The 23,130-nt window shown below is 39.8% G+C and overlaps 3 protein-coding genes across 3 annotated transcripts; all 3 read right to left on the reverse strand.

Annotated features, from left to right (window-relative positions):
* Positions 1 to 3,939: 3,939 nt before the first annotated feature.
* LOC112171713 (protein FAR1-RELATED SEQUENCE 9-like) lies at positions 3,940 to 4,683 on the reverse strand. Its single transcript, XM_024308854.1, has one exon. It carries the CDS (start codon positions 4,681 to 4,683, stop codon positions 3,940 to 3,942), a length of 744 nt encoding a protein of 247 aa, XP_024164622.1.
* Positions 4,684 to 8,769: 4,086 nt separating this feature from the next.
* Positions 8,770 to 10,052, reverse strand: LOC112172622 (dof zinc finger protein DOF1.6). Its single transcript, XM_024310022.2, has one exon. It carries the CDS (start codon positions 9,939 to 9,941, stop codon positions 9,102 to 9,104), a length of 840 nt encoding a protein of 279 aa, XP_024165790.1. The 5' UTR covers positions 9,942 to 10,052; the 3' UTR covers positions 8,770 to 9,101.
* A 9,262-nt stretch (positions 10,053 to 19,314) lies between these two features.
* LOC112172744 (ent-kaurene oxidase, chloroplastic) lies at positions 19,315 to 22,679 on the reverse strand. Its single transcript, XM_024310214.2, has 8 exons — positions 22,344 to 22,679; positions 22,049 to 22,209; positions 21,197 to 21,358; positions 20,957 to 21,097; positions 20,588 to 20,845; positions 20,327 to 20,488; positions 19,933 to 20,127; positions 19,315 to 19,847 (listed from the first exon to the last, which is right to left on the reverse strand). The coding sequence occupies exons 1-8, from the start codon at positions 22,495 to 22,497 to the stop codon at positions 19,536 to 19,538; spliced, it is 1,545 nt and encodes a 514-aa protein (XP_024165982.1). The 5' UTR covers positions 22,498 to 22,679; the 3' UTR covers positions 19,315 to 19,535.
* Between the last annotated feature and the right edge of the window lie 451 nt (positions 22,680 to 23,130).

Raw genomic sequence — 23,130 nt, forward strand, 5'->3', positions numbered from 1 at the left:
ATGCTTAAACAAGGATGGGAGTGGGGACTGGTTTTTTTGTACTTACTTCTCGGTGAGTTGTTATGTGCTTCCGGTAACTAAATGGACATATGTGCATTAGTGCACACAGCCTTGGATTTCATGAATGATGAATTGCCATATGTTTTCACATTAGGAAAAGGCTAGTTCGTACAATGCAGGGGAATCATTTCGGGAATGGGTGGAGCACACAAGGACACTGTGCAACCTTGATAGATTCAACGGTTGCATGAAGAATTGCAAGAGGGTGAGTTGAGGTTACCAACTTATGCTGTCAGTTTGCGTTGCCCGATCAATTTGGGACTCAAATGGACCTAACACTATTATCTTTATGTGTATGCAGATGTTTTTGCCCATGCATGATGACAAGGCCGGGGGACATTGGTATCTGATAGTGGTTGATCTGGAAAAGAAGGTGGCTGAGGTTTGGGATAGTCTGTCGACTCTGTCATCAGCAAGCAGTAGATGGGACCATGCACTCACAACGGTAACTAACACGCACATCTTCACTTTGACCATCCGTTGTAAATAATTTCATATGCAACTGCGTTATGCGTCAAACAACTACATTTATCTAACTGCATGCACCCTAACCATGTGCATATCCACACTAACATATCCGATTGACAATGAAATGATTATATATATGAGGATCCTGATCGATGTACCATAAATTGTATTTACAACTGCATCATCTTGACCATTGATTTTACTTTGACAAGTTAAGGATGGAAGGGACCAACACTGACTTTGGGTTATTCAACTATGTTGAGCCTGTAGATGCACCTAAACAAGCAAATGGTTTCGACTGTGGGGTTTATGTCATCCTTAATATGATGCACTATCGGACTAATTGGCTGAAAGGGGTGAGGCTATGTTAAATTTACTGAATTGGCATCTAGTCGACATATTAAGTGTGTGAAATATGTTCATCAAAAAATTGTCTTCAATGCAGGCCGGGTCGGATGATCTTAGAGCAAGGGTGCTTCTTCGGTGTCTCAAAGCCCCTGATAATGAGAGGGCCACGATTACACTAAGAGAAGCACAGTCCTTTGCTGTTAAGAAGGGATATGTGGGAGGTTTGAAGGAGGACAAGATAGTGGAGCCAAATGGATGGGAAGGGATTGATCTGTCTGAGTTTGATGAACTGGATGATGAGTTGGGAGTTACTCAAGTTGGTGATCTGAGTACAGCAGCAAAGGGTGATTCAGGCATAGTGAAGAGGAACATGGACCTTAGGGGAGGCTTTCCTAAGGGAATGTTCCGTGACTAGGCTCGATCTTGAGTCCTTTTGGAGGCGGTCGAGAAGTTTATTACCTCCCGCTGGCTACTATTAACTATATTTTGTGAAGGTGGAAAGCGGCGTCGGTGAACAATGGAATGCGAAAATAATTTCGTTGCCCGTGGCTGGAAAAGGACAATGGGGTTAGTTTCTTTCCATTATCATACCATTGGTTGGTTTATGTTAAGGGATTTTTGTGTTAATTGGTATACAAAAACCACAATTACACGCTGCAGCAATGATGTCCAAAATGATATATCATCAAGTTTGAGTAGTATTTGCTTCCAGATGCTTAATCACATTTGTGAAAGTGTATTAAGGACATTATATTGGACATTTGGATGATTGGACCTTTAGTTTGTTATTTATGTGAATCACCACTTCAGTATTTGTTTAAGGGAGCAGTTCATGTAGGAACTTATTTTGTTTAGTATTAAGACGGGCAAGTTGTAGAAAAAATAACAGATCAACTTAAAAAACAAACAAAAAAACAAACAAGGACGGTTGCCCCATCCACACGGAAGGCAGTTACCACTCGTTTGGGTCCTTATATATTGTATATGTAACTTGCAAACATTGACATCCGATAATTGAACATTGATCATCCGATACATCACCTCACATTTAGCAGGTACCAACCAAAATTCTTTAAAACAACTGCCAGAATGCCATACTTCAAGCCACTATCTCTGCCTGGAAAGCGCCGAAGACTCAACCCGAGAGTGGCCAATGACTTCACACTGCCTCTTGTCATATGGCAATATATTCTTTAGTTTGTAGCCGCGGATGACCTATACACAATTCTACAGTGTAGGAGTGTTTGTAAGACTTTTATGAGGCTCATTGATGACTTCCATGTCTATTCGTGCATAGACATGGCGGTCATATGTGGTCCTTGGGATATTGACATTCGTGAATCATCAAAAGTGACGCGACATCGACTGTTTGCTAAATAATGCTTGGAGGCGAATAATCCGGAAGCACTGTTCCGTCGGGCATTCCGAACCATGAAGAAGTCCGACAACAATCCGATGGAAACCCAATACTTAGAAATGGCATGCAGGGGGGGGCACAATCTTTAAAGGTTGGTATAAGTTGATTGACTACCACGACATTGCGTATTATGTGTTGTGCATGTTGCAGATCATTAGGGGAAACCAGGAGGTCCGAAATAAGACAATCAACGACATGGTTGGTAGGTTGGATTGGAGGAAAAGTGGCTGGGAAGTACAATATTGTCGACATGAGGCTCACAGATGGTTGGATATTGGGCAGCTGACGCACTCCGATGTCTTGAAACACATCCCTCCCAACTACTCATTCCTTCCCGAACGATGTCAGGGTTGCGGTGAACATTCGTTCCACCGTCCGTTCTTACCTAACATGTGGTTAGTTAACTATGATAGGAATATGGGTGAAAGTTGTGATGTTTGCAAGTGCTACATCGAGGCCTCAAATTTCTACTACAAGCTACGGAATTCGGCATCCTCATTCCAATACTTGCTCGATTGGTATGCATTCATTGACGACATTCCCCGTATCTGAAGTAGGCTGATCGGACAACCTCGACAAGAAGTGGAAGAATTATAAGGATTAGTATATGTGTTCCACCTACTAAGGCAATTTCTATATTACCTCTATTTCAATGTACGTAGTTTGTTTTGCAGTTCCGACAACTAACGTTGCAGTTAATTTTCTAAACCAAACCCGTGTAATTTGTTTAATTTAAGTTACTAATGGTAATCACTAGTGTGTTTGTGTTAATTTTTAACATATAGATTGTCAACATTTATCATTTGTGTCAAAATGGGGACAGGTCAGCCATCATTCATGAAATACAATCAAACAATTGTAAACATGGGTGTGACCGTTCCGACCAAAAACTTGGTCGCTATTGTGAATACAACACGTAAATAAACAATGAAAAATAGCAGGCAGCAGGCAAAATATATGCTATAAATATTTTACATAAATATTTTACGTGAAGGGAGTTAAATTGTTCCTGCAAAAACTAAAGATAACAATGTCTCTTCATACTTGTGTCAATTGAGGAAAGAAATATAATCACCACAAAATAATCCATCATAATCAGAATGCATCATTCCGGACTACATTCATGAACTACTTCGGACTTAGGTAACGCGAAAATGAAGCTAATTCCAACTTGTACCTCATGGGATCCACTTGGGGGGTGGATATGAACAGTCCGGTTTCAGCTGCGTACCATCATCATCTGGGGCAGTCTGGTTCAGGTTGAATGAAAAAGGCAGGATACTGAAGGATGAGGAATGCTGGGTTGCAACGAAGAATGGGAATTGACCAATACCACCAACTCTGCTAGCGCCATTGTCATCAAAATCAAGCTCCATACCATACTCAGTTACACAAGGTATGGGATGATATGGTAAGTCTGCGGGAAGAGGAACTGAGGCAGGGGGACCAGGGACTGTGGCTGCCACATAGGATGATAGCTGTGCCAGATTTAGGACTGAAGGTGCAACATAAGGTACCGAACCTGCGTAAGCTTCAACACGAGGTACCGTATGATGAGAATCTGCATATCCACTATTTGGAACCCCCTCTTCACCGACTGTACAAGTGTACCTATTATGACCGGGCATAAAACATTTACCGCAAATCTACTGCTCCTTGTTGGCATTTTCAGTGTTTGTTGTGGGATTAGAGGGCATGCCCTTTGTGCGGGATATTTTTGGGTCCCTCACAACGTTGCTGCTCGGAGGCACTTTTGAAGCGTCCATGGGTGGATCAACCTTAAACTCACTTGAGCTTTGAACTAGCCTTGCAAATTCATTCATTCCTACCCTGAAAACTTCATCTGAAAATGAGTAATTTAAGCACCCTTTGGACACTTCTGATATTAGGGCAGAATACCTGGCCACCTGAGCTGACTTGTTGTGATGGGGGACCTTAAGTTTGGGTGCAAATGTTGAATCACCCACACACTTTGTCCAACGTTTGGTTATCAAAGAGGCCGGATATCTTGACATAAGCTGATCTTTCAAGACACAGAAAATGTGACCGCAAGGAATACCATCTGATTCAAAAAGTTTGCAGGAGCACAACCACGTTGGGTTTGTCGGGTCTGAATGGAACTCAACACGCCACCATCGTTCAGGCCTATCATATTGGGCAAGGTAGAACATCACTGTATCAGAAACAGGAAAGGGTACTTTCTGCACCAGAACTAACCTCCTCTCAAACAAGATTTGGGACTTAATCATAACAAAGATGTCGTGTGTGAACAGCCTACATGCGTCTTCCTCTATTCCCTTTATGTGTGTCTGATATACTGGAGCACCGTTTTTAGACCTGAAGTTGTCATACAGTACGAGATTCCGGATTCGGCCAAGTGTCCTCTCCATTCTTGGCATAACTTCACATAACCTAGTGTACCTCCCAATCTCCTTTTTTTAGCTTTGCGTGCATGCCTTCAATGCACTGGGTACTGCACATTCCACCGAAGAAGTGCCCTCTAAAGAATGCTTCTGCCCACCTATCTCGTTTGTTATACAAACTTATAACCCATGCATTGTCCGACAACCCATTTCTAACCCCAATTGACTGCCAAGCTGCCTCCCATTCACTAACACACATTGAGGAATAAATCATTTTTGAAAGGCTTTTCTGAGCTGCAACATCCTTCACATTCTGCGATATGTTTCTTCCAATGTGCCATGCACGTAACCTGTGCCGAGCTCTTGGCATCACACTCTTAACAACCTTTCTGATTGACTCATTGCCGTCGGTTAGGATGGATGAAGGTTGTTTATAATCCATGGACTCAAGGAAGTTCTCGAACACTCATGTGTATATATCCTCCCTCTCATCCCGTATAAGGGAAAAACCCGAAAACAACCGTAGCTCTGTGATTATTGCACCCAACAAACACAACAAGAGGCTTCCCATACAAATTTGTCTTGTATGTGCTGTCTAGAATGACCACATCACTATATGCGATGTAGTCCAAAAATGATTGGTAGTCCCTCCAAAACAGATTCGCAAGTCTGCCTTCTTCATCCAAACTATACCTGCAGCAGATCTCTTGTGAATCCATTCCCCTCATGTTCATCCACGTGATAGTGGCCTGTGCATCTCCATCCATCTCAGCATTTTTCCTCAACTCATAAATCTTGTTGTACAGATCCTTCATCAAGAAGCCAACAGCGTCGTGTCCCCCGGCTTGTTCTACCAGTTGCTCGTATGAACTTCATGCGACTTTGCAAGGTCATGATTATGCTTGTGTACAAACTTAGTCACGCGGTATAGCTCCTTATCCTTGCAATATCAAACACTAAATGAAACCGAGCAGTTAACTCTTGTGTATCTTACTCCCCTTGGTATTATGTTCCTCCTTGATTTTTTCTGCTCCCCAGTCTTCTCATTCTTTGCAGTTTTGTTCTTATCCACACTTTTTTCTTCATGCACTTGATACTTGCCAATCCTTGTTTTGAACAGACCCACTGCCTCCTTACCACCAAACCATTGCCTTCCTTCTGCACCATGTCCCTCTTTATGCTAAAACCAAGAATTCGTGAGTATAGCGAGTAGAACTTTTCTGCCTCTTCTACAGTTGAGAAGTATACCCCCATCATATCATCCATTGTGAGGTCTTCAAAGTGCTTCCCGTTAAGCTGTGCAGACCCCGTGTGGTTCACATATTCTGTTCTTTCAACAGAGCTCTCAGGTAATGTCTCCTCCTCTTCAACTACGCCTAGTGATTTCCTCAAATCATCCAATTCAGCACCTATTATACTGTCAGTTGCCTCCTTTGTACGCGTTGTTACCTCTGTGCATTTACCAAACCGAATCGACATTTCATCTTCTGATTCATCGTCGATGATAAACAATCATGATAAATATGGTCACTGTACCGAAGGCCCCCTTCGTCTGTGTCCATGTTAGCCTGTAATTCGAACACAGAATGTCAGAGATTGGATGAGTATCTTCCAAGCAAACAATGAATTCACATGTCTAGTAATTTATCTCTACAAAGGCTAACAGTTCATTTCTGTATGTACCACTCATTTAATATGTTCCATCCACCATCCAAGTCATCACACATACTTCATTCACTTACCTTATTTAAAAATTAACACATTAAATGCAAAGCTATATCAAGTAGACAATGCGTAATCTTCAGTAACTACCACACGCCCTGCAGCATACTTTTTTGACGAATTATACATTATCACTACAGCGGCAAGTCAGATAATGCTACTCGCCTTACTCACCGGCTGTGATATGGAGTGCTATCAGTTTCAACACCTCAGCTCACTTGAACAATTTGCAGCAACACCACCAGTTCCCTTACTTCAAAATTCTCTTATATGCTTATTTCACTTTCAGTTCTTCACAATCACCCTTCCTCCTACAAACAAATTTAAATAATGAGTAGTTGCATACACATGGCTTATATCACTCCAACCTTTATTCAACAAAGTAAATGTTTCAGATTTCCCTCTCCCTTTTTCTCTTTTCAGGAACAAAGACATGCATTATCTCAACACATGATAATGAGTATTATTGTGAGGCACCCTTATTTTCAAATACCAACAAAACAAATAGAAAAATACTACATTCCAGGAAATGTTGTGCTACCTGAAAAAATTAAACTGGGTCGGTTTCCGACCTTTGCTTGTCTTATATAAGTGGACAACCAGTTCCCTGCAACAAAGTTCTTCACAAACACCCTTCTTCCTACAGACATTTTTAAATCATCAGTAATTAGACAATACGCATGGGCAATATCAATTCAGCCATTAAAACATAACCCAAACATTCACCGTAAAACAAACTTATAAGAATTTACTAGTTGTTAACTACAGAGTTTGTTAAATTCAGTTGGTTCACAAAAAGGGTTCAGTTTGATCAAATTATCACTCTACCACATAATGAAATTCAGGCAGAAAATCATTGCATTTGTCTCTTTTCAGTTCTCCGAATGCATTTTATAACAACATCAACCAACAATTAACTAATACCACAATTTATTGGTTGATCTCCTACTTTCAAATTTATATTATTTCCCCGTTTTCATTCACCAGCTAATTTGATATTAATCATCCACACAATGTAATGACTAATTAGGAGTATGCATGGGATAAAATGCGCCCCACCCACAAATTTTCTGCTATTTATAATGTCTGCGTATAACTAATCACACCCCACACTGTTGCCTCGATCTTAAATGAGGGTGCGACCTTTACAATTACTAAACAACTTATCAAACATCAACAGTAAATGCAATATATCCCCATACATTGTTGTCATCAATACAACTCGACAGAACCAGATTCAGATTCATAGTCACCACATGCATTTGAAAATAGAATAAAAATTTACCTGATCTACACGACCCTCTACAAGCCTCCGAAATCTGATAATTACGACTGCAAGTCCAGTTCATGCAAACCACCAATGCTGTCGGAGGTTTAACTTCGGAACCATTAACTTCGTCGATTTCCTATGCAGCTCTGCATATCTACACCATGCTTTATCGATGATGGCTACTACTTCGCTATTCTACCACGGATTCCCTCTTCCCTCTAAAGAGCTTACTATGTGGCTGCTGTGAGTAGGACGTGGCTGCTTCCCCTTCACCGCAAGTTTAACCAGCCTTTTACCTCGTTCTTGAATATAACGTTAAAACCCTCGGATTTTCACGGAAACGACTAACATTTTACTCATAACATTCGTTATTGCGGAAATTACCAACCACCCCTTCAAATTCAAAATCCGTGGTCGATGACGACCCACGTCTCCTGAGCCCACGAGGGCGCACCCTACGTAGGGCGTATTCCAGCCGCTCCCAAATTCGAGTGATATTATTGACTCAAACAATTACATAACAATGTCATGTGATAGTCTAACACTAAAGAATATTAAAACGTTGGGATTGAAGTGGTATGTTTGTAGCTACATGCCTAGCTAGCTAGGAGGAACTGCATTCCAATGAAAACATTGTCTTATCATTTCTATGCTTTTTGCCAAACATAAGGACAATGTCCCTCCCTCGTCCAAGGGCGCGATCGATCACTTTGTACTGTGTCGTCAGTGATCTATTTTTTAGCACTACAGTGAATAACGCGTTATTTCAAATGTATTCTTAGACTTTATATTTGCTAATAAAAGAAATGGAAGTAATTCCTATTGCAGAAATTTTCTCGGAAGAAGGCGAAGGAAACTTCCGCAAAGTTGCATCAACGACAGTGCTCGAGCTACTCAAAAACGATGATATCGAGTTACCCAAAAATGATATACGATGTCCATTTAATTTGTTGTGGCAGGACAGTTGGTTTTTCTTCTTGGTGGGTTTCTGATGTGTAAATAGCTCATATCTTTGCCAACACTGATCATTCCAATTTAATAACTTGCCTTAATTTGCATCTATAAAATGAAAATCAAAACAAACAAAAATGTTGCAGCAAGGATAGCAAGACTTTGAGTCCAAGAGTAAATGCTAGGCCAGGTAGTCCCAAAAGATTTACAAAGCCAGTTTGCTATATTATCCCCAAGCAAAGCAAGGCCGAGAAACACAAAAATGTCGATTCATCGAAACAGATCGAACAGATGCATCTCAACCAACTACCATTTGCAACCTAAACCTACGTACCATATTTGTAGTGATGATCTATAGTATTAACCCGGCACCAGATCGAGTGGCCCAGATACAAAAATTGCTTCTGAAATTCCTCACTAAGAACCACAATTGATCTACTAACCAGTAGCACCCAAAAGGATCGATTAATTTTTGCTGGCTAATTACTCTATGGTTCCAAGCTCAGAACGCAGGGAAATTAAGACAAGGGTCAGTTGGGGTATCAGCTGCCACCTTTTCTTCCTTGACACCACCACCACTGACAGCTGGCACGGAATCGAGAATCTGAACCTCCGGCCAATCAACCAATCCACCACCTTGACCTTCATGATCAGCAACCGCCATCTGCCACGTGTTGACGTCAAACCCGGAAGAAGCAGCAGCCCCAGGAACACCATAGACACCAGCAAAAGCACCGACCATCTCCGTCGGAAAATCAACCCCTGCGGCTCTGGCGCCGTACCCGTAACCTTGCTGGAACCCATGGGCAAACCCCGACCCGTACCCATACCCACCAAGGGACAAAAACCCAGGTTGTTCCTGAGCGTTCATCATCGTCAGAAACGAAAACCCTCCTTCACTCGTAACGTTGTCGTTCAGGTTGAGAAGTTGTTGTTGTTGTTGGTCGGAGGACAAATCGGGCTTTTCCACAGCGGAGTCGGAAGTGGGTTTGTTCGGTGCGGTGGTCTCGTGGGTGAGGGACGAAGAGGAAGGCGAGCCGGAGGAGTTGGAGGAGGAGGCGCGGTGAGGGAGTCTGGGTTTCTTGTTGCGAGTTCCGCCGCCGACGGGGACGTTGCGGAGGGCCCCACCACGAGTCCAGTAGCGGCGGCAGCCCTTGCAGAAGTGGCGGGGCTGAGCGAGGTTGTAGTTGTTGTAGTAGCAGAACTTCGTCTGGGTGGAGTTGCAGCGCGGGCAGGGAAGCGGGTCGGCAGAGGATGGCGGTGGGTAAGCAGCAGGCATGCTCTGGATCAGTCTCGGCCGTTTGATCCCGGAGACTTCAGGAGGCGTAGTACTAGCGGGCATCGTGTGGCTCTGTAGCAGCACAAGGCTTAGTTTGTTGAGTGTGAAGAGTATGTGACCGTTTGGTTTTGTGGAAATGAGGAAGGTTGTGGATGCTTTGGGACTAGTGAGAGAGAGGTTTTTAATAATTAAGGAGCTAGCGATGGAGCGATGGTGTGGTGATATTCACGGTCGCGCGACGTGTCCAAATTTTAACAGTAAATAATTTTAGCTGGTAGTACTTATCCGTTAATTCACTGTGGGTGTTGACGTGGTTAAAAGTGATTGGTGTAGGAATTGCGCGGTGATGAGTAAATACTAGCTGGATGGTACTAGGGTAGGGTAGGCTAGGCTAGGCGGGTGTAGGGGTTTGCGTGAACCTTACTCGATCTCTTGGTCGAAAACAAATCGGACCAGTTTTGGTTGAACCTCGGTGAGAACACACTAGTGTTTTTTTGTAACATTCTTGTGTTTATCTGATCACAGTTTGTTTTCTTTAGGGGGCAGGGGAACCAACCAACAAATAAAATAATAGGTTTCTAAGGATTTCATGTAACGAAAAACAAAATAAAAAATGGATTTAAGACATGGAAGTCAAATAATAATTATGGATTTTTACGGGAAAATAACGATGGGTGATAATCACTACTAGATATGATGGGTGTCAGGGCAGCGTGGGAAGCAAGCTATGACTACTAGACAGTCACTGCTCACTGCCCCACTGCTGCGTACTCAAGTCCAGTCCTTTTCTCCCTCTTTTTCTACTCTAGGCTGCCTTTGCTCTACTTCTGTGAAATTTCGGCCTAGCTAGCTCGGAGTCGGAGAGATTCTCTCACTAGCTCATTGTCAGTCGATCAGTCTGTCACCGCTAATTCATCTGTGCCGGAATTCTCGCTCTCCCTCGTTACATTAGTAATACCATCGAACCACATGTGTTTTATACTGCCCTGCGGTCTGTTTTATAATTATTGTAGTATTGAAATTTTAAAGTACAAAAGATATTAAATAAAAAAAACAAAAACAAAAAAGATATTAAATCAATATATTTGATACAAAAGGTTATAACAATGAGTAATCAGTAATGTAACCGCTTCTTTTTTTGAAATTTTAATATTGTGAAATATTAATTAGAGTGCGTCTCTAAATTGTGATAACTTTTTTTTGATAAAAAGAAACTTCATTAATAATGAAAAGATTACAACGGGTTGTGGAACAACAATCTGTAACAGTTCACCAACATGACAACCGTGACAAGATAATTGACCCAACTAGACTTCGCACTGGATATCCATACTGACAGACTGATGAAGCCAAGAAGGCCCTGATTCCAAACAAAGCAAAGGCTGACTAATTTTTTAACGCCTCTTTTGCTAGCCGGTGGACAACTTTATTGCCTTTCCATTTCACAAAATGGCTACTACAAAAAGAAAAAGACTTGACTAAAGACTTAACTTAAATACATTTTTCATTTAAAAAAAAAACATTTTTATCATATTAAAGTCACATTTTTCCAATAACAAAGAGGTATAAAACCGGTTATATAAACTCGGAGAGAACTTAAAAGCTACAGTTGCCGTGGCGGATGATGCATTGAGCCATTGAGGCAAATTGTCTCTGAAAAAAGTCAAAAACACTCTTTCAGTCGATTGTAATGTCGACGAGAGAAGCTCAGTTAAAAGTGGGACTCGATCATGCAGTGGTGGGTCGGTATACTCTTTGGGCCTGGCCCACTCGTCAAGACCCTCTTACATTCTATGAGACTGAGCTGAGCCGCTGAGGTAGTGAGTGCTAGTCTGATTTCACTTTCATTTCATACTTCTATAGTTCTATACTAATCTGATGGGAAAACGAACCGTTAATCACTTTATTGTGCTTGTAGCAATGCTCTAGTTCTACTGGCTAAGAGTGTAAGATCAAATATGGACATAACACATATCATCATAAAGTAATTGATGATTAGCTTAATATCAATCCTAGTTTAACATGGATACAAACAGTAAATCAATACTAGTGACTTAATGAATAGTGTATCAATTCATTAAGGATAGTAATCTATTGCTTAGTCTACAAGGAAGGCTACAAGTTGTGATACATTAAGAATCTAACTAGGAAACCTAAACCGATATGGATAGCTTTAATGGGAAGCTTCTTGAGGTTTAAGTCACCTATATATACAGATGAATTGGTCCCTGATTACTACCGACGTTTTGCATATTGTTCTGTCCATTGAGAAGCAAGTTGGTAAGTAACAGAAGGCTATATTCAGTGTTCGTGTTTGCAGTTGCATAAGATGGAATCCATGCCAGTAATTGCTGAAGGTAAGCCTTAATCCCTTTTATGATTGTGTGCATATGTTGTGAGCATGTATATGGTTATTTTACAATTGGTATCAGAGCATAGGCTCACAAGTATCAAAATCGTTTTAGGGTTTTGCAAAACAAACACAAAAAAAAAAAAAAAAAAAAAAAAGGGTTTTTGCTTTACGGACCAAGTCACTGATCAGGTAACTGACCATGTAACTGGTCATGTAACTGATCAAGGTAAGTTACTTAAGTCAATTGCTGCATCTGGTTAAATATCAAGTTCACGCTTCCGCTGTGATTTTTAGCAGCAAATTGGGGAAAAAGCAAAAACAGGTTTTTCTGTGAAATTGATTTCGATTCATAGCATGATAATTGAATTTTGATTGTGCTCAAGAACACTAGTTGCATTCCCGGCGTGCGTTAGGTTAGAGTAGATGGTGACCGGATGAAATTTACAATTTCTTGATTGTTCTGTGGTTTCTTGGAATCGAAACAATTTTGATTGTGCTTGAATATGCATGATGAATTAATTGATGATATGGTATTGTATCTGTGATTGTGTAAAAATTGCATGAAGAACAAAAATCTCCCAGATTTTGTTTACACATTATTAAAATTGACAGATACGAGAGCTTAATTTTCTTACAAGGATGAATCTGGGTAGAATATAAAGTTAAAAGCTCATGGGTTTTGTGGTTTTCTGTTGGCATAAGTGATTATGATGCACAAAGCATTCTTCATTGATGTTGGCAGAAAACGATGATCAGGTAACTGACCAACTAGTCAGGTCACTGACCATGTAACTGGTCGGGTCACTGACCAAGTAACTGGTCAGGTCACTGACCATGTAACTGGTCAGGTCACTGACCATGTAACTGGCCAGGTCACTGACCATGTAACTGGCCAGGTCACTGACCATGTAACTGGCCAGGTCACTGACCAAGTAACTGGTCAGGTAACTAATCAAGTAACTGATCGAATAACAAAACTGAAATTGTGTTTTGTGTTTTAAAACTATGCCTCAGTTTTATCTTCCAAAGAAGTGGTCAAGTATGGTTTTAGAATACAAAACAGCAATATGCGTGCTTGATGAAAATAAATACGGATACTTAGAAATTTTTCTTCTGTCTAAAGATGTGGATAAATTTCTTTGGATAACTTGTTTTCATTGAACATGGTATATTGATAAAGAACTCCAGGATGTTATGCTTCTGCTCAAAAGTGTTGCTTAACATTATTTTTGGTTATGGACTGATATGAATGCAAGTATGGATTGTTTAGGTTTTCTGTATGTTCTTGTTTTGGTTGCTTAAAGCTAAATAAAACACAGAAAACTTAAAGTTATTTTCTTTACAAATTGAGAACTCACACGAATTTTTGTTTTGCTCCTTAGGTAACTCTTACATGAACTTGAACAGTGTCTTGATGCTAACTGGAACCAACTATAGAGCTTGGCTAGATTCTGTAGAAAACTATATGGGAATGCATGAGAATATAGACTATTGCTTTACTGAGGATAAGCCTATAGAGTTGAATGAAAAGAGCACCAAGAAAGAAACTGACCTTTACAAGAAGTGGCATAGATCCAATAGAATGGCTAAGAATCTCATTCGTACCTCTATGTCCAAGACTGTCAGGGGAAGTATAGAAGAACCTGAGCTAGCATCAGATTTTCTGGAACTCATAGGTGCTAAGTTTAAAGAAAGTGAAAAGGCAGAAGCAGCTAGACTAACCAAGGAGTTTCATGATTTGAAGTACATGGGTTCAGGGGGAGTTAGAGAACATATTATGAAGATGATCAATATAAATGGCAGACTCAGGGAGCTCTTGATGGGCGTTAGGGATGAGCAGGTAGTGCATTATGCACTTCATTCCTTGCCTAACAGTTTTAGTCATCTTAGGACCAGTTACAACTCTCAAAAGGGAAACTGGACTTTAGATGAACTTATATCCATCTGTGTTGATGAGGAAGCTAGGATCAAGGAAGAAAAAGAACCTGCTACAGCCATAAATCTCATAGAGAAGCCTAAGAAGAAAAAGCCCCAGAATAAGCTCAAGCCTACCAAAGCCATAACTAAGAGTTCAACAGCTGCAGTGGCCAAGGAAAACAGGCCATTTAGGTTCAAGTGCTACTTTTGCAAAAGAGTAGGACACATGAAAAAGGACTGCACTGGCTATAAAAATTGGTTAGCCAAAAAGGGTAAGATTTTTTCTAATACAGTTTTTTCTTTAGAAATTAATCTTATAAATATTGAACCACAGTCTTGGTGGATAGATTCAGGCTCACCTATTCATATTACTAATTCTTTGCAGGGATTCATAAGGAGCAGAATCCCAAAAAGTGATGAAGTGAACCTGTGTGTAGGCAATGGCATGAGAGTGGCAGTCAAGGCTATTGGAACCTTAAAGCTCGATCTAGGATTAGGAAAATTGTTAGTTTTGGATAATGTTTTTTATGTACCTTCCATGAGAAGGAATTTGGTTTCAGTTTCTCTTTTAGTAAAATCTGGTTGTAGACTTGTTATTGATAGTAATGGAATTCTTATTTCTAAAAATTCTGTTCAAATTGGTTCTGGTGTTATCTCGAATGATTATTTACAGTTAAGTTGTTCAATGGCTCAACAAGAAATTTTACTTGTTGAAGATAACACAAACAGTACTAGCACTTTAACAGGTGTTAAAAGAACCAAACTAAATGAAAAGTCTGCATTTTTATGGCATAGAAGACTCGGCCATGTTTCAAAAGAGAGACTGAAAATTTTGGTGAAAAACAACATCCTAAATGAACTTGATTTTTCTGATCTAACAGACTGTGTTGAATGCTTTAAGGGAAAAATAACTAATACTAGAAAGAAGACTGCATATAGAAGCCAAAATTTATTAGAACTCATACACACTGATATATGTGGACCATTTAGGCATCAAACTATCTGTGGGAATGTGTATTTTATCATATTCATTGATGACTTTTCTAGATACAGTTATATTTATCTACTTTCAGAAAAGGCACAAGCATTGAAAGCCTTTCAAATCTTTAAGTCTGAGGTAGAAAATCAACTAGAAAAGAAAATCAAAACAGTAAGGTCAGATAGAGGGGGAGAGTTCTATGGAAAGTACACTGAATCCGGCCAACAAAAGGGTCCATTTGCCTTGTTTTTGCAAGACAATGGAATTAAAGCTCAATACACAACACCCTATAATCCACAACAGAATGGTGTTGCAGAGAGAAAGAATAGGACTCTTTTGAACATGGTTAGATGCATGATGTGTACAACTGGTTTGCCTAAATTTCTGTGGGGTGAGGCTTTAAAAACTGCAAATTATATTTGCAACAGAACACCTAGCAAAGCCATAGAAAATACTGCTTTTGAGCTTTGGTGTGGCAGGAAACCTAGTCTTCATCACTGTCATGTTTGGGGATGTCATGCAGAAGCTAGGATTTATAATCCAAGCTTGAATAAACTTGACCCCAAAACTGTTAGTTGCTATTTTGTAGGTTATCCAGATAAATCTAAAGGCTATAAGTTATATTCTGCTCATCATTCACCTAGAATTTTTGAAACACATCAAGTAAAGTTTCTAAGTGAAAAAGTTCACAATACAAACCTTGAGGATTTAACCTCAGTTTTTGAGGAAATTGTGTCAGATGAGAATTTAAGTGTAGCATTGCCTTTAGAACAAGATGTAACTGATCATGTCACTGGTCACGTAACTGACTATGTCACTGACCAAGTAACTGTCCCTGGTCGAGTAACTGGTCAAGTGACTGACCATGTCACTGACCAAGTAACTGTCCCTGGTCGAGTAACTGACCAAGTCACTGACCATGTAACTGTACCTGATCAAGTCACTGCCCATGTCACTGCCCATGTCACTGACCATGTAACTACCCAAGTAACTGTACCTGGTCAAGTCACTGCCCATGTCACTGACCAAGTAACTGACCACGTAACTGGTCAAGTAACTGAACCTCAAAATCCTCCAGTAGCTCAACCTAGAAGATCACAGAGAGCAAGAAAACCAACTTATGGGGGGAAGAGAGTGACTACATTGTTTATCTACAAGAAGCAGAAATTGAAATGGACTGTGCAGAGGACAATGATCCAACTACATTTAATCAGGCCATTGAAAGTAGTGAATCTCATCAATGGCAGCTAGCAATGGAAGCAGAAATTAATTCCATGAGTCAAAATGCAGTTTGGGAATTAGTTGAACCTGACCCCAACCAGAAGCCTATAGGTTGTAAATGGGTTTTCAAAACCAAAAGAGATGCAAATGGCAATGTAGAGAGACATAAAGCAAGATTAGTTGCCAAGGGTTTTACACAGAAGGAGGGCATTGACTTTACTGAGACTTTTTCTCCAGTTTCTACAAAAGACTCGTTTAGGATAATCATGGCTTTAGTGGCTCATTTTGATATGGAGCTGCACCAGATGGATGTTAAAACAGCTTTCTTGAATGGCGAACTAGATGAAGTGATTTATATGAGGCAGCCAGAAGGGTTTGTACAAGCTGGAAGTGAAAACTTAGTGTGTAAGTTAAGAAAATCAATTTATGGCCTAAAACAAGCTTCTAGACAGTGGTACAAGAAATTTGATTCTGTGATTTCTACTTTTGGATTTACAGAAAATCTTGTTGATGAGTGTGTTTATTTGAAGACTGTTGGGAACAATTTTATTTTTCTGGTACTCTATGTGGATGATATACTTTTGGCTAGCAGTAACATTAAATTGCTTAAAGATACTAAGAGTTTTCTGTCAATGAATTTTGACATGAAAGACTTAGGAGAAGCATCCTATGTACTAGGTATTGAGATTAAAAGAGATAGGGCACAGAGACTACTTGGTTTGTCTCAACACAATTATATTACCAAAGTTTTAAAGAGGTTTGGTATGGAGAAGTGTGCAGCTGGAGAAGTTCCCATGTCCAAAGGAGATAAGTTAACCAAGAAGCAAAGTCCCAATAGTAATGTTGAAAAGGAAAATATGGAGTCAAAGCCTTATGCCAGACTTGTAGGAAGTCTCATGTATGCGCAAGTCTGCACTAGGCCAGACTTGTCTTTTGCAGTAGGGATTTTGTCAAGATTCCAATCTAATCCAGGCCATGAACATTGGGTAGCTGGGAAGAAAGTGTTGAGATACCTGCAGAGAACTAAAAGCCATATGCTAGTTTATAGGCAAGTGGAGGATCTGAAACTCATAGGATTCTCAGACTCGGATTTTGCAGGGAATTATCCAGACTCCAAGAAGTCGACTTGTGGATATGTGTTCATGCTTGCAGGAGGTGCTATTGCTTGGAAAACCATGAAACAAACACTTGTTTCAACTTCTACTATGCAAGCTGAATTTATTGCAGTATATGAAACTGTGTGTGAAGGACTTTGGATTAGGAATTTTCTCATGCAGACCAAAGTATTGAGTCACATTGTGGCTGGAACACTTGCGATTTATTGTGACAATGAGGCTGCAGTTTTCTTTAGCAAGAACAGTAAAAGGTCAAATAATTCCAAGCATATTGATCTAAAGTATTACAGTGTTAGAGAAAGAGTAAAGCATGGTGAAATAGCTGTTTTGAGTATTGACACAAATTCACAGCTAGCAGATCCTTTCACCAAGGCATTGTCAGTAGCAGCATTCCAGAAACATACAGCAAGCATTGGAATTTTAGCTAATATAGATGCTTAGGTTCAGTAGAGAGTTAGTCCAGTTGGAGCATTTAAAATTCTAAGGTTTTTTGAGTTCTTGTGTTTTAGTTGTGATCTTTTATTTTGTTTATCACAACTTGTTTGTAATGACAGATTTTATTATTAATAAATTTTGAGGTATTTTCAGATTTTGGTTATTACTGCAGTTTTTGTTGAATGTTCTGAAAATTATCGATTTTGTGTTTAAAGTTATACTTGCTATCAGATGGCTTAAATCATGTGAAGCATGATGTTAAGGTTCAAGCAAAATCTTTAAGCCATCAGTGTTCAGTAAATTTGCTTGAGTTTTTGGTTTTAGAAACATAAAGTAGGACCTAATATATGTTTACTTGTTGATACACATTAACATATATTGTATCACTTCTGGTTTGACATATGTGGATTGCAGGAGCTTGTGTTTGTGGTTTTGAAACTCTGCATTTTTGTTAAAATGTATACTGTTTCTTGCTCTGCATAAGTAACTGTGATCTGACCATGTTGGAATGGATTTTCGATTTAAGTTTGTTATCTGGCGCGCACTTCAGTAAGTTAAGTAGGTTTTGATGTTCTCTGGTGCAAATCATCGAGCATGATATGTGTGAGTCCAAAGGGGAGATTGTAAGATCAAATATGGACATAACACATATCATCATAAAGTAATTGATGATTAGCTTAATATCAATCCTAGTTTAACATGGATACAAACAGTAAATCAATACTAGTGACTTAATGAATAGTGTATCAATTCATTAAGGATAGTAATCTATTGCTTAGTCTACAAGGAAGGCTACAAGTTGTGATACATTAAGAATCTAACTAGGAAACCTAAACCGATATGGATAGCTTTAATGGGAAGCTTCTTGAGGTTTAAGTCACCTATATATACAGATGAATTGGTCCCTGATTACTACCGACGTTTTGCATATTGTTCTGTCCATTGAGAAGCAAGTTGGTAAGTAACAGAAGGCTATATTCAGTGTTCGTGTTTGCAGTTGCATAAGATGGAATCCATGCCAGTAATTGCTGAAGGTAAGCCTTAATCCCTTTTATGATTGTGTGCATATGTTGTGAGCATGTATATGGTTATTTTACAAAGAGTGCAATCTATTTGCCTTCGAGGAAATGAAATGCTGCCGAGATCTACTTGCTTCTTTTGGATGTTAAGTTTATAGCGACTAGTATTTCTTTGATAATAATAACTCACACTGAATGCAGACATTCTTCGCTGGCATTCTAAACGTCGATTTTCTTCCCAACCATGTTCGAGAATGACATTGATATCACTATGCATCCACATAAATATCGAAGAAGAAAGGGCAAGTGAATCAATCCACATAAATATCGAAGAAGAAAGGGCAATTGAATCAATCCACATAAATATCAGGCCACCCCCAGATTAGACGCAACTATGGACGCTAGTCTCTGAAACTAGAGATGTCTATTCTGTGATAATATTACTTTAGTTTTTAGATACATGGCATAACGATTAAGTTTGTCCAGATAGGCTGTGAAACCCATAACCAACTTAAAACATAGAGTCCACTAACTTGGCCAAAGCTTCTGCCACAGACAATTTATGGGGGATGAGGATTACAGAATCCATGTCTGTGGCTTAATTTTCTACACTAATAACTAACTTCTTGGCTTCAGGATTGCCTGCATTGGATAGCGTTTGTGAGTGGTGAACCCAACAGTATCTTCATTTTCTTCTTCTCCAGCTCTCAGCTTCCACTCAAACTCCTGCACCAGCCTACCAATCGTCGGGCACGCTATTAACATTGCCTGAAGGGAACCAGCACATACCCTTTTTCCAGCCCCAAAAGCCATGGTCTTGTACAAATCCATCGGATCATATTTCGGGTCCAAAAATCTCTCTGGCTTCCATTCCTCGGGACTTTCCCATTGATGCTTGTCCATGTTACACCCATATATGTTTATAGCAATCTGCACAGCACACAATTTTACTAAAAGGACCGATAACAATATAACTTCAAAGACAACGAAAAGCAAGAAGGAAACAGCTACAAACCTCAGTTCCAGCTGGAATGTAGTAACCTCCTAGTTGGGTATCTTCGTGTGCATATCTTAAAGGAACCAACGCAGCTGGACTGTGCTTCCTGAGAGTTTCATGGAAAACTGCATTCAGGTACGGCAGTTGGGACAAGTGTTCCTCTGTAACCGTCTCCGATCCACAAACCTTTTGGATTTCCTGATAGAGCCGATCCTGATAGATTCAGACACATAGAGGCAGACAACCATATCAGTCACGTATTCAACAAATTGTTATCATATGAGAATTTACAAACGAGTAAATGAGTGAATTGAAATGAACATAGAGGCAGACAATCATATCAGTCACAAATTCAACAAATTGTTATCATATGCGAATTTACAAACCAGTAAATGAGTGAATTGAAATGAACCTGTCGCGTTGGATCTTTAGAAATTTCATACATAGCCCATTCTGTTGTGACCATTGTAGTATCTGCTGTTTCAACAACTGTCTCCCAAAGTAACATGGATATTTGGTCCATTGTCAGTGTTTTCCCTTCAGAAAGCAAGAAGTCGATATAACAATTGAGTTCCTGTTTCATACTCACTCAGGTTAGAGAAACAACTAATACGAAGCTTCAAAACTAATGAGTACGCATTAATTGAAAGAAAAAGGAAAAAAGGATCAACACCTCTCCTGAGGCAATTCGCTTCTTCTGCTCATTGATCAGGGTAGTCATCACTGCTTTCCTGCGGGAATATAGTCGCTGAATTTTTGTTTCCATGGTCTTATTAGGAATCCAACTCAGGTAAGGGAAGAAATCTCTCCAATCAACCTCAATTGCACCCTCCATTATGTCAAGCACTAGAACCTTAAAGATCTCATCTCTTGAAACTGTAGTACCAAGTTCCTCCACATAAATGGGCTTTTCTATGTCCTTTCCAAAGGCCTGCATATCCCACATTTTATTTAAACTGTATTCCTGATTTTCTAATTAATTATAATGTCTAAGTCCAAGGAACATAAATTGCAGAAAATATAGTTTTTGAACAAAACTCACCTGCTTCACTGCAATTCCAAAGAGTTCTGACTCAAAGATTCTTCTGAAATTCACAGCTTCTTGAGGAGAATTCTTAACATGAGAATGTAATTGGCTTGAGACATTTGCTCTCAAGGTATCTCTGTTGCTCCGGTGTTTCTTCTGAAGAATAAATGTAGTTATAATAACATGTACTAGAGTATGGCAACAAAATTAGGATGCACAGAAATCAAATGAGAATAAAAACTTTAAAAAATCAACCTGAGCATTGGCTCCAAGAACATTTGAGAGTATGTATCGCTTTATCATCTTGTGAAAATCGTTGTAGTCACTTATTGCAACCATACATTTATCAGCAGTAAGAATCTTTAGTGCGTTTGATAGCTTTCTGGTTGAGATGGATGAATATCTGGTCACCATGGCCTGAACCAAACATTACAGTAGAAAGATATGAGATATACAACCTGATTTCATTCGTGTCAGAAACATTCATTTATAGGATAAAGCCAGCCCCATTTCTATACTTATTAAGCATGAACATACTGTATGTTCAGCCGAGAAGTTTCATTCTTCAGAGACTTCGACTAGGCATCCAGGACACTGCTATTGCTGATCAATTCTATAATGATGTCAATGGAAATTAAAGGATTAAACCCATAAGTTGGTAGCAGTAGAAAACTCAATCCAATAGATCTTTCACTGCTTAAACAAAACAAAAGAGGATTTTTAATATCCTAATTCATAATACCAGGTGATTTCTTCTGACCAATTGAGTGAATTGACCCCTTAGAGATCCCATGTATTTTCCAGTTACTCCTAATTTTAAATCTTAGATCGTTCACAACTTCACTGATTGACTCTTAATTTCCATTGAGAACTGATTCACTGTCTAGAGATTTCTACTTTCACGCAGAAGCTTGTTAATCTATTCCGGAGAGTTTAATTTTTGGTTCGCAAGTCAAATATGTTGGTTTTATAGTCCAATATAGGTGAACAACTCAACCAACTTTCAACCGGAATTGACCTCGTTCAAAAGTTTCAACGTGGGGTCAAATCCCGCTCTATTTTGTTTTAGATCAGCAGAAAGAAAAAAAGAGAAAAAAGAAAGGTCACCTCTTTGGCAACTTGGGAGGTATTGAGAACGACCATGGTGGAAGCACCAGTCCTGATCGAATAGATTGGCCCATACTCCTCAGCCCACCTTGTGAAAGTCTTGTACGGTTTCTTCTCCTTGAGTTGCAGCAAATTCCCAATCACCGGCAGCCCAGGAACCACTGCACAATTCCCAAATCACCCATCATTGATCATTTCATGAATCCCAAAAACCAATGACTACAGTAGAGAGTTGGGAATAATATATATTATGATCCAAAACAAAAACAAGACATGCAAATCGATCAAGGCAGACCTGGCACAGGGGGGAGCTTGGGAATAGCGCTCATTTTAGTGAAGTATGAAACTCTGATGTAATACAGGAGGAGCCAAGACAGAGCAGCAAGAGCAATAGGGATGGTAAGGGGACTTGCTTGGAGTTGCAGAAGGATTTGCTGGAGTGTGGCCATTGATTTTGCCGGAAGTTGAAACTTAAGTAGAAGGAAAGGCCGGGATATGCTTTGCTCTCTTTAACACCGTGGAGTCCCAATACAAACACTACCTGCTGACACCGACAACAGGGACAGATGGAGGATACTATGAATCCGAATTTGCTGATAATTAAGGTATTATATTAAGAACCGAGGTCCACATTCGTCGTTTCTCTTTGGTAGATGAGGTAGAGAATATGCCAAGCGAGGACATCATTGGCACTCCTGAATCTTTTAAATTGACGTGGGTGAGTGCTTTCACGTTAATTACAGGGATTCCCATTTTGGCGTTTCGCTAATTTTCCAAAAATGGGCGGTCACAGTCAGTAAAGATATCCCACGAAATGGTTCAGATTTCACTGTCTTTGGGCTACTTAGGCTTTACAGGAAATAAACAGGAAATAAGATCGGCGTGTTGAGAGTACAGGGTACAATTGAGGAGTGTCTGGACTCTGGAGTCTGTCTTATTATTTGGGGGCCGGTAGGCGGTTGGGCCTTGGCCCGGCCCTTGCCGCTCCTGAAACCAACCGTACTCCTTGTAGTTTCCGTTTTTGTCTAATTTTCATTTTAAGACAAAAACCATCGAAATTTGAAACTTGGACGTGTTACTGA

Source organism: Rosa chinensis, chromosome 6 (assembly GCF_002994745.2).
Source record: "Rosa chinensis cultivar Old Blush chromosome 6, RchiOBHm-V2, whole genome shotgun sequence".
Classification (NCBI taxonomy): domain Eukaryota; kingdom Viridiplantae; phylum Streptophyta; class Magnoliopsida; order Rosales; family Rosaceae; genus Rosa; species Rosa chinensis.

Coding starts and splice junctions, on each gene's coding strand:
- LOC112172622 (XM_024310022.2), bottom strand. CDS start 9,941: ATGCCCGCTAGTACTACGCCTCCTGAAGTCTCCGGGATCAAACGGCCG.
- LOC112171713 (XM_024308854.1), bottom strand. CDS start 4,683: ATGGAGAGGACACTTGGCCGAATCCGGAATCTCGTACTGTATGACAAC.
- LOC112172744 (XM_024310214.2), bottom strand. CDS start 22,497: ATGGCCACACTCCAGCAAATCCTTCTGCAACTCCAAGCAAGTCCCCTT. Junction 21,359..22,048: donor CCTCCCAAGTTGCCAAAGAG/GTGACCTTTCTT, acceptor TGTTTGGTTCAG/GCCATGGTGACCAGATATTC. Junction 20,489..20,587: donor AGCGAATTGCCTCAGGAGAG/GTGTTGATCCTT, acceptor AGTATGAAACAG/GAACTCAATTGTTATATCGA.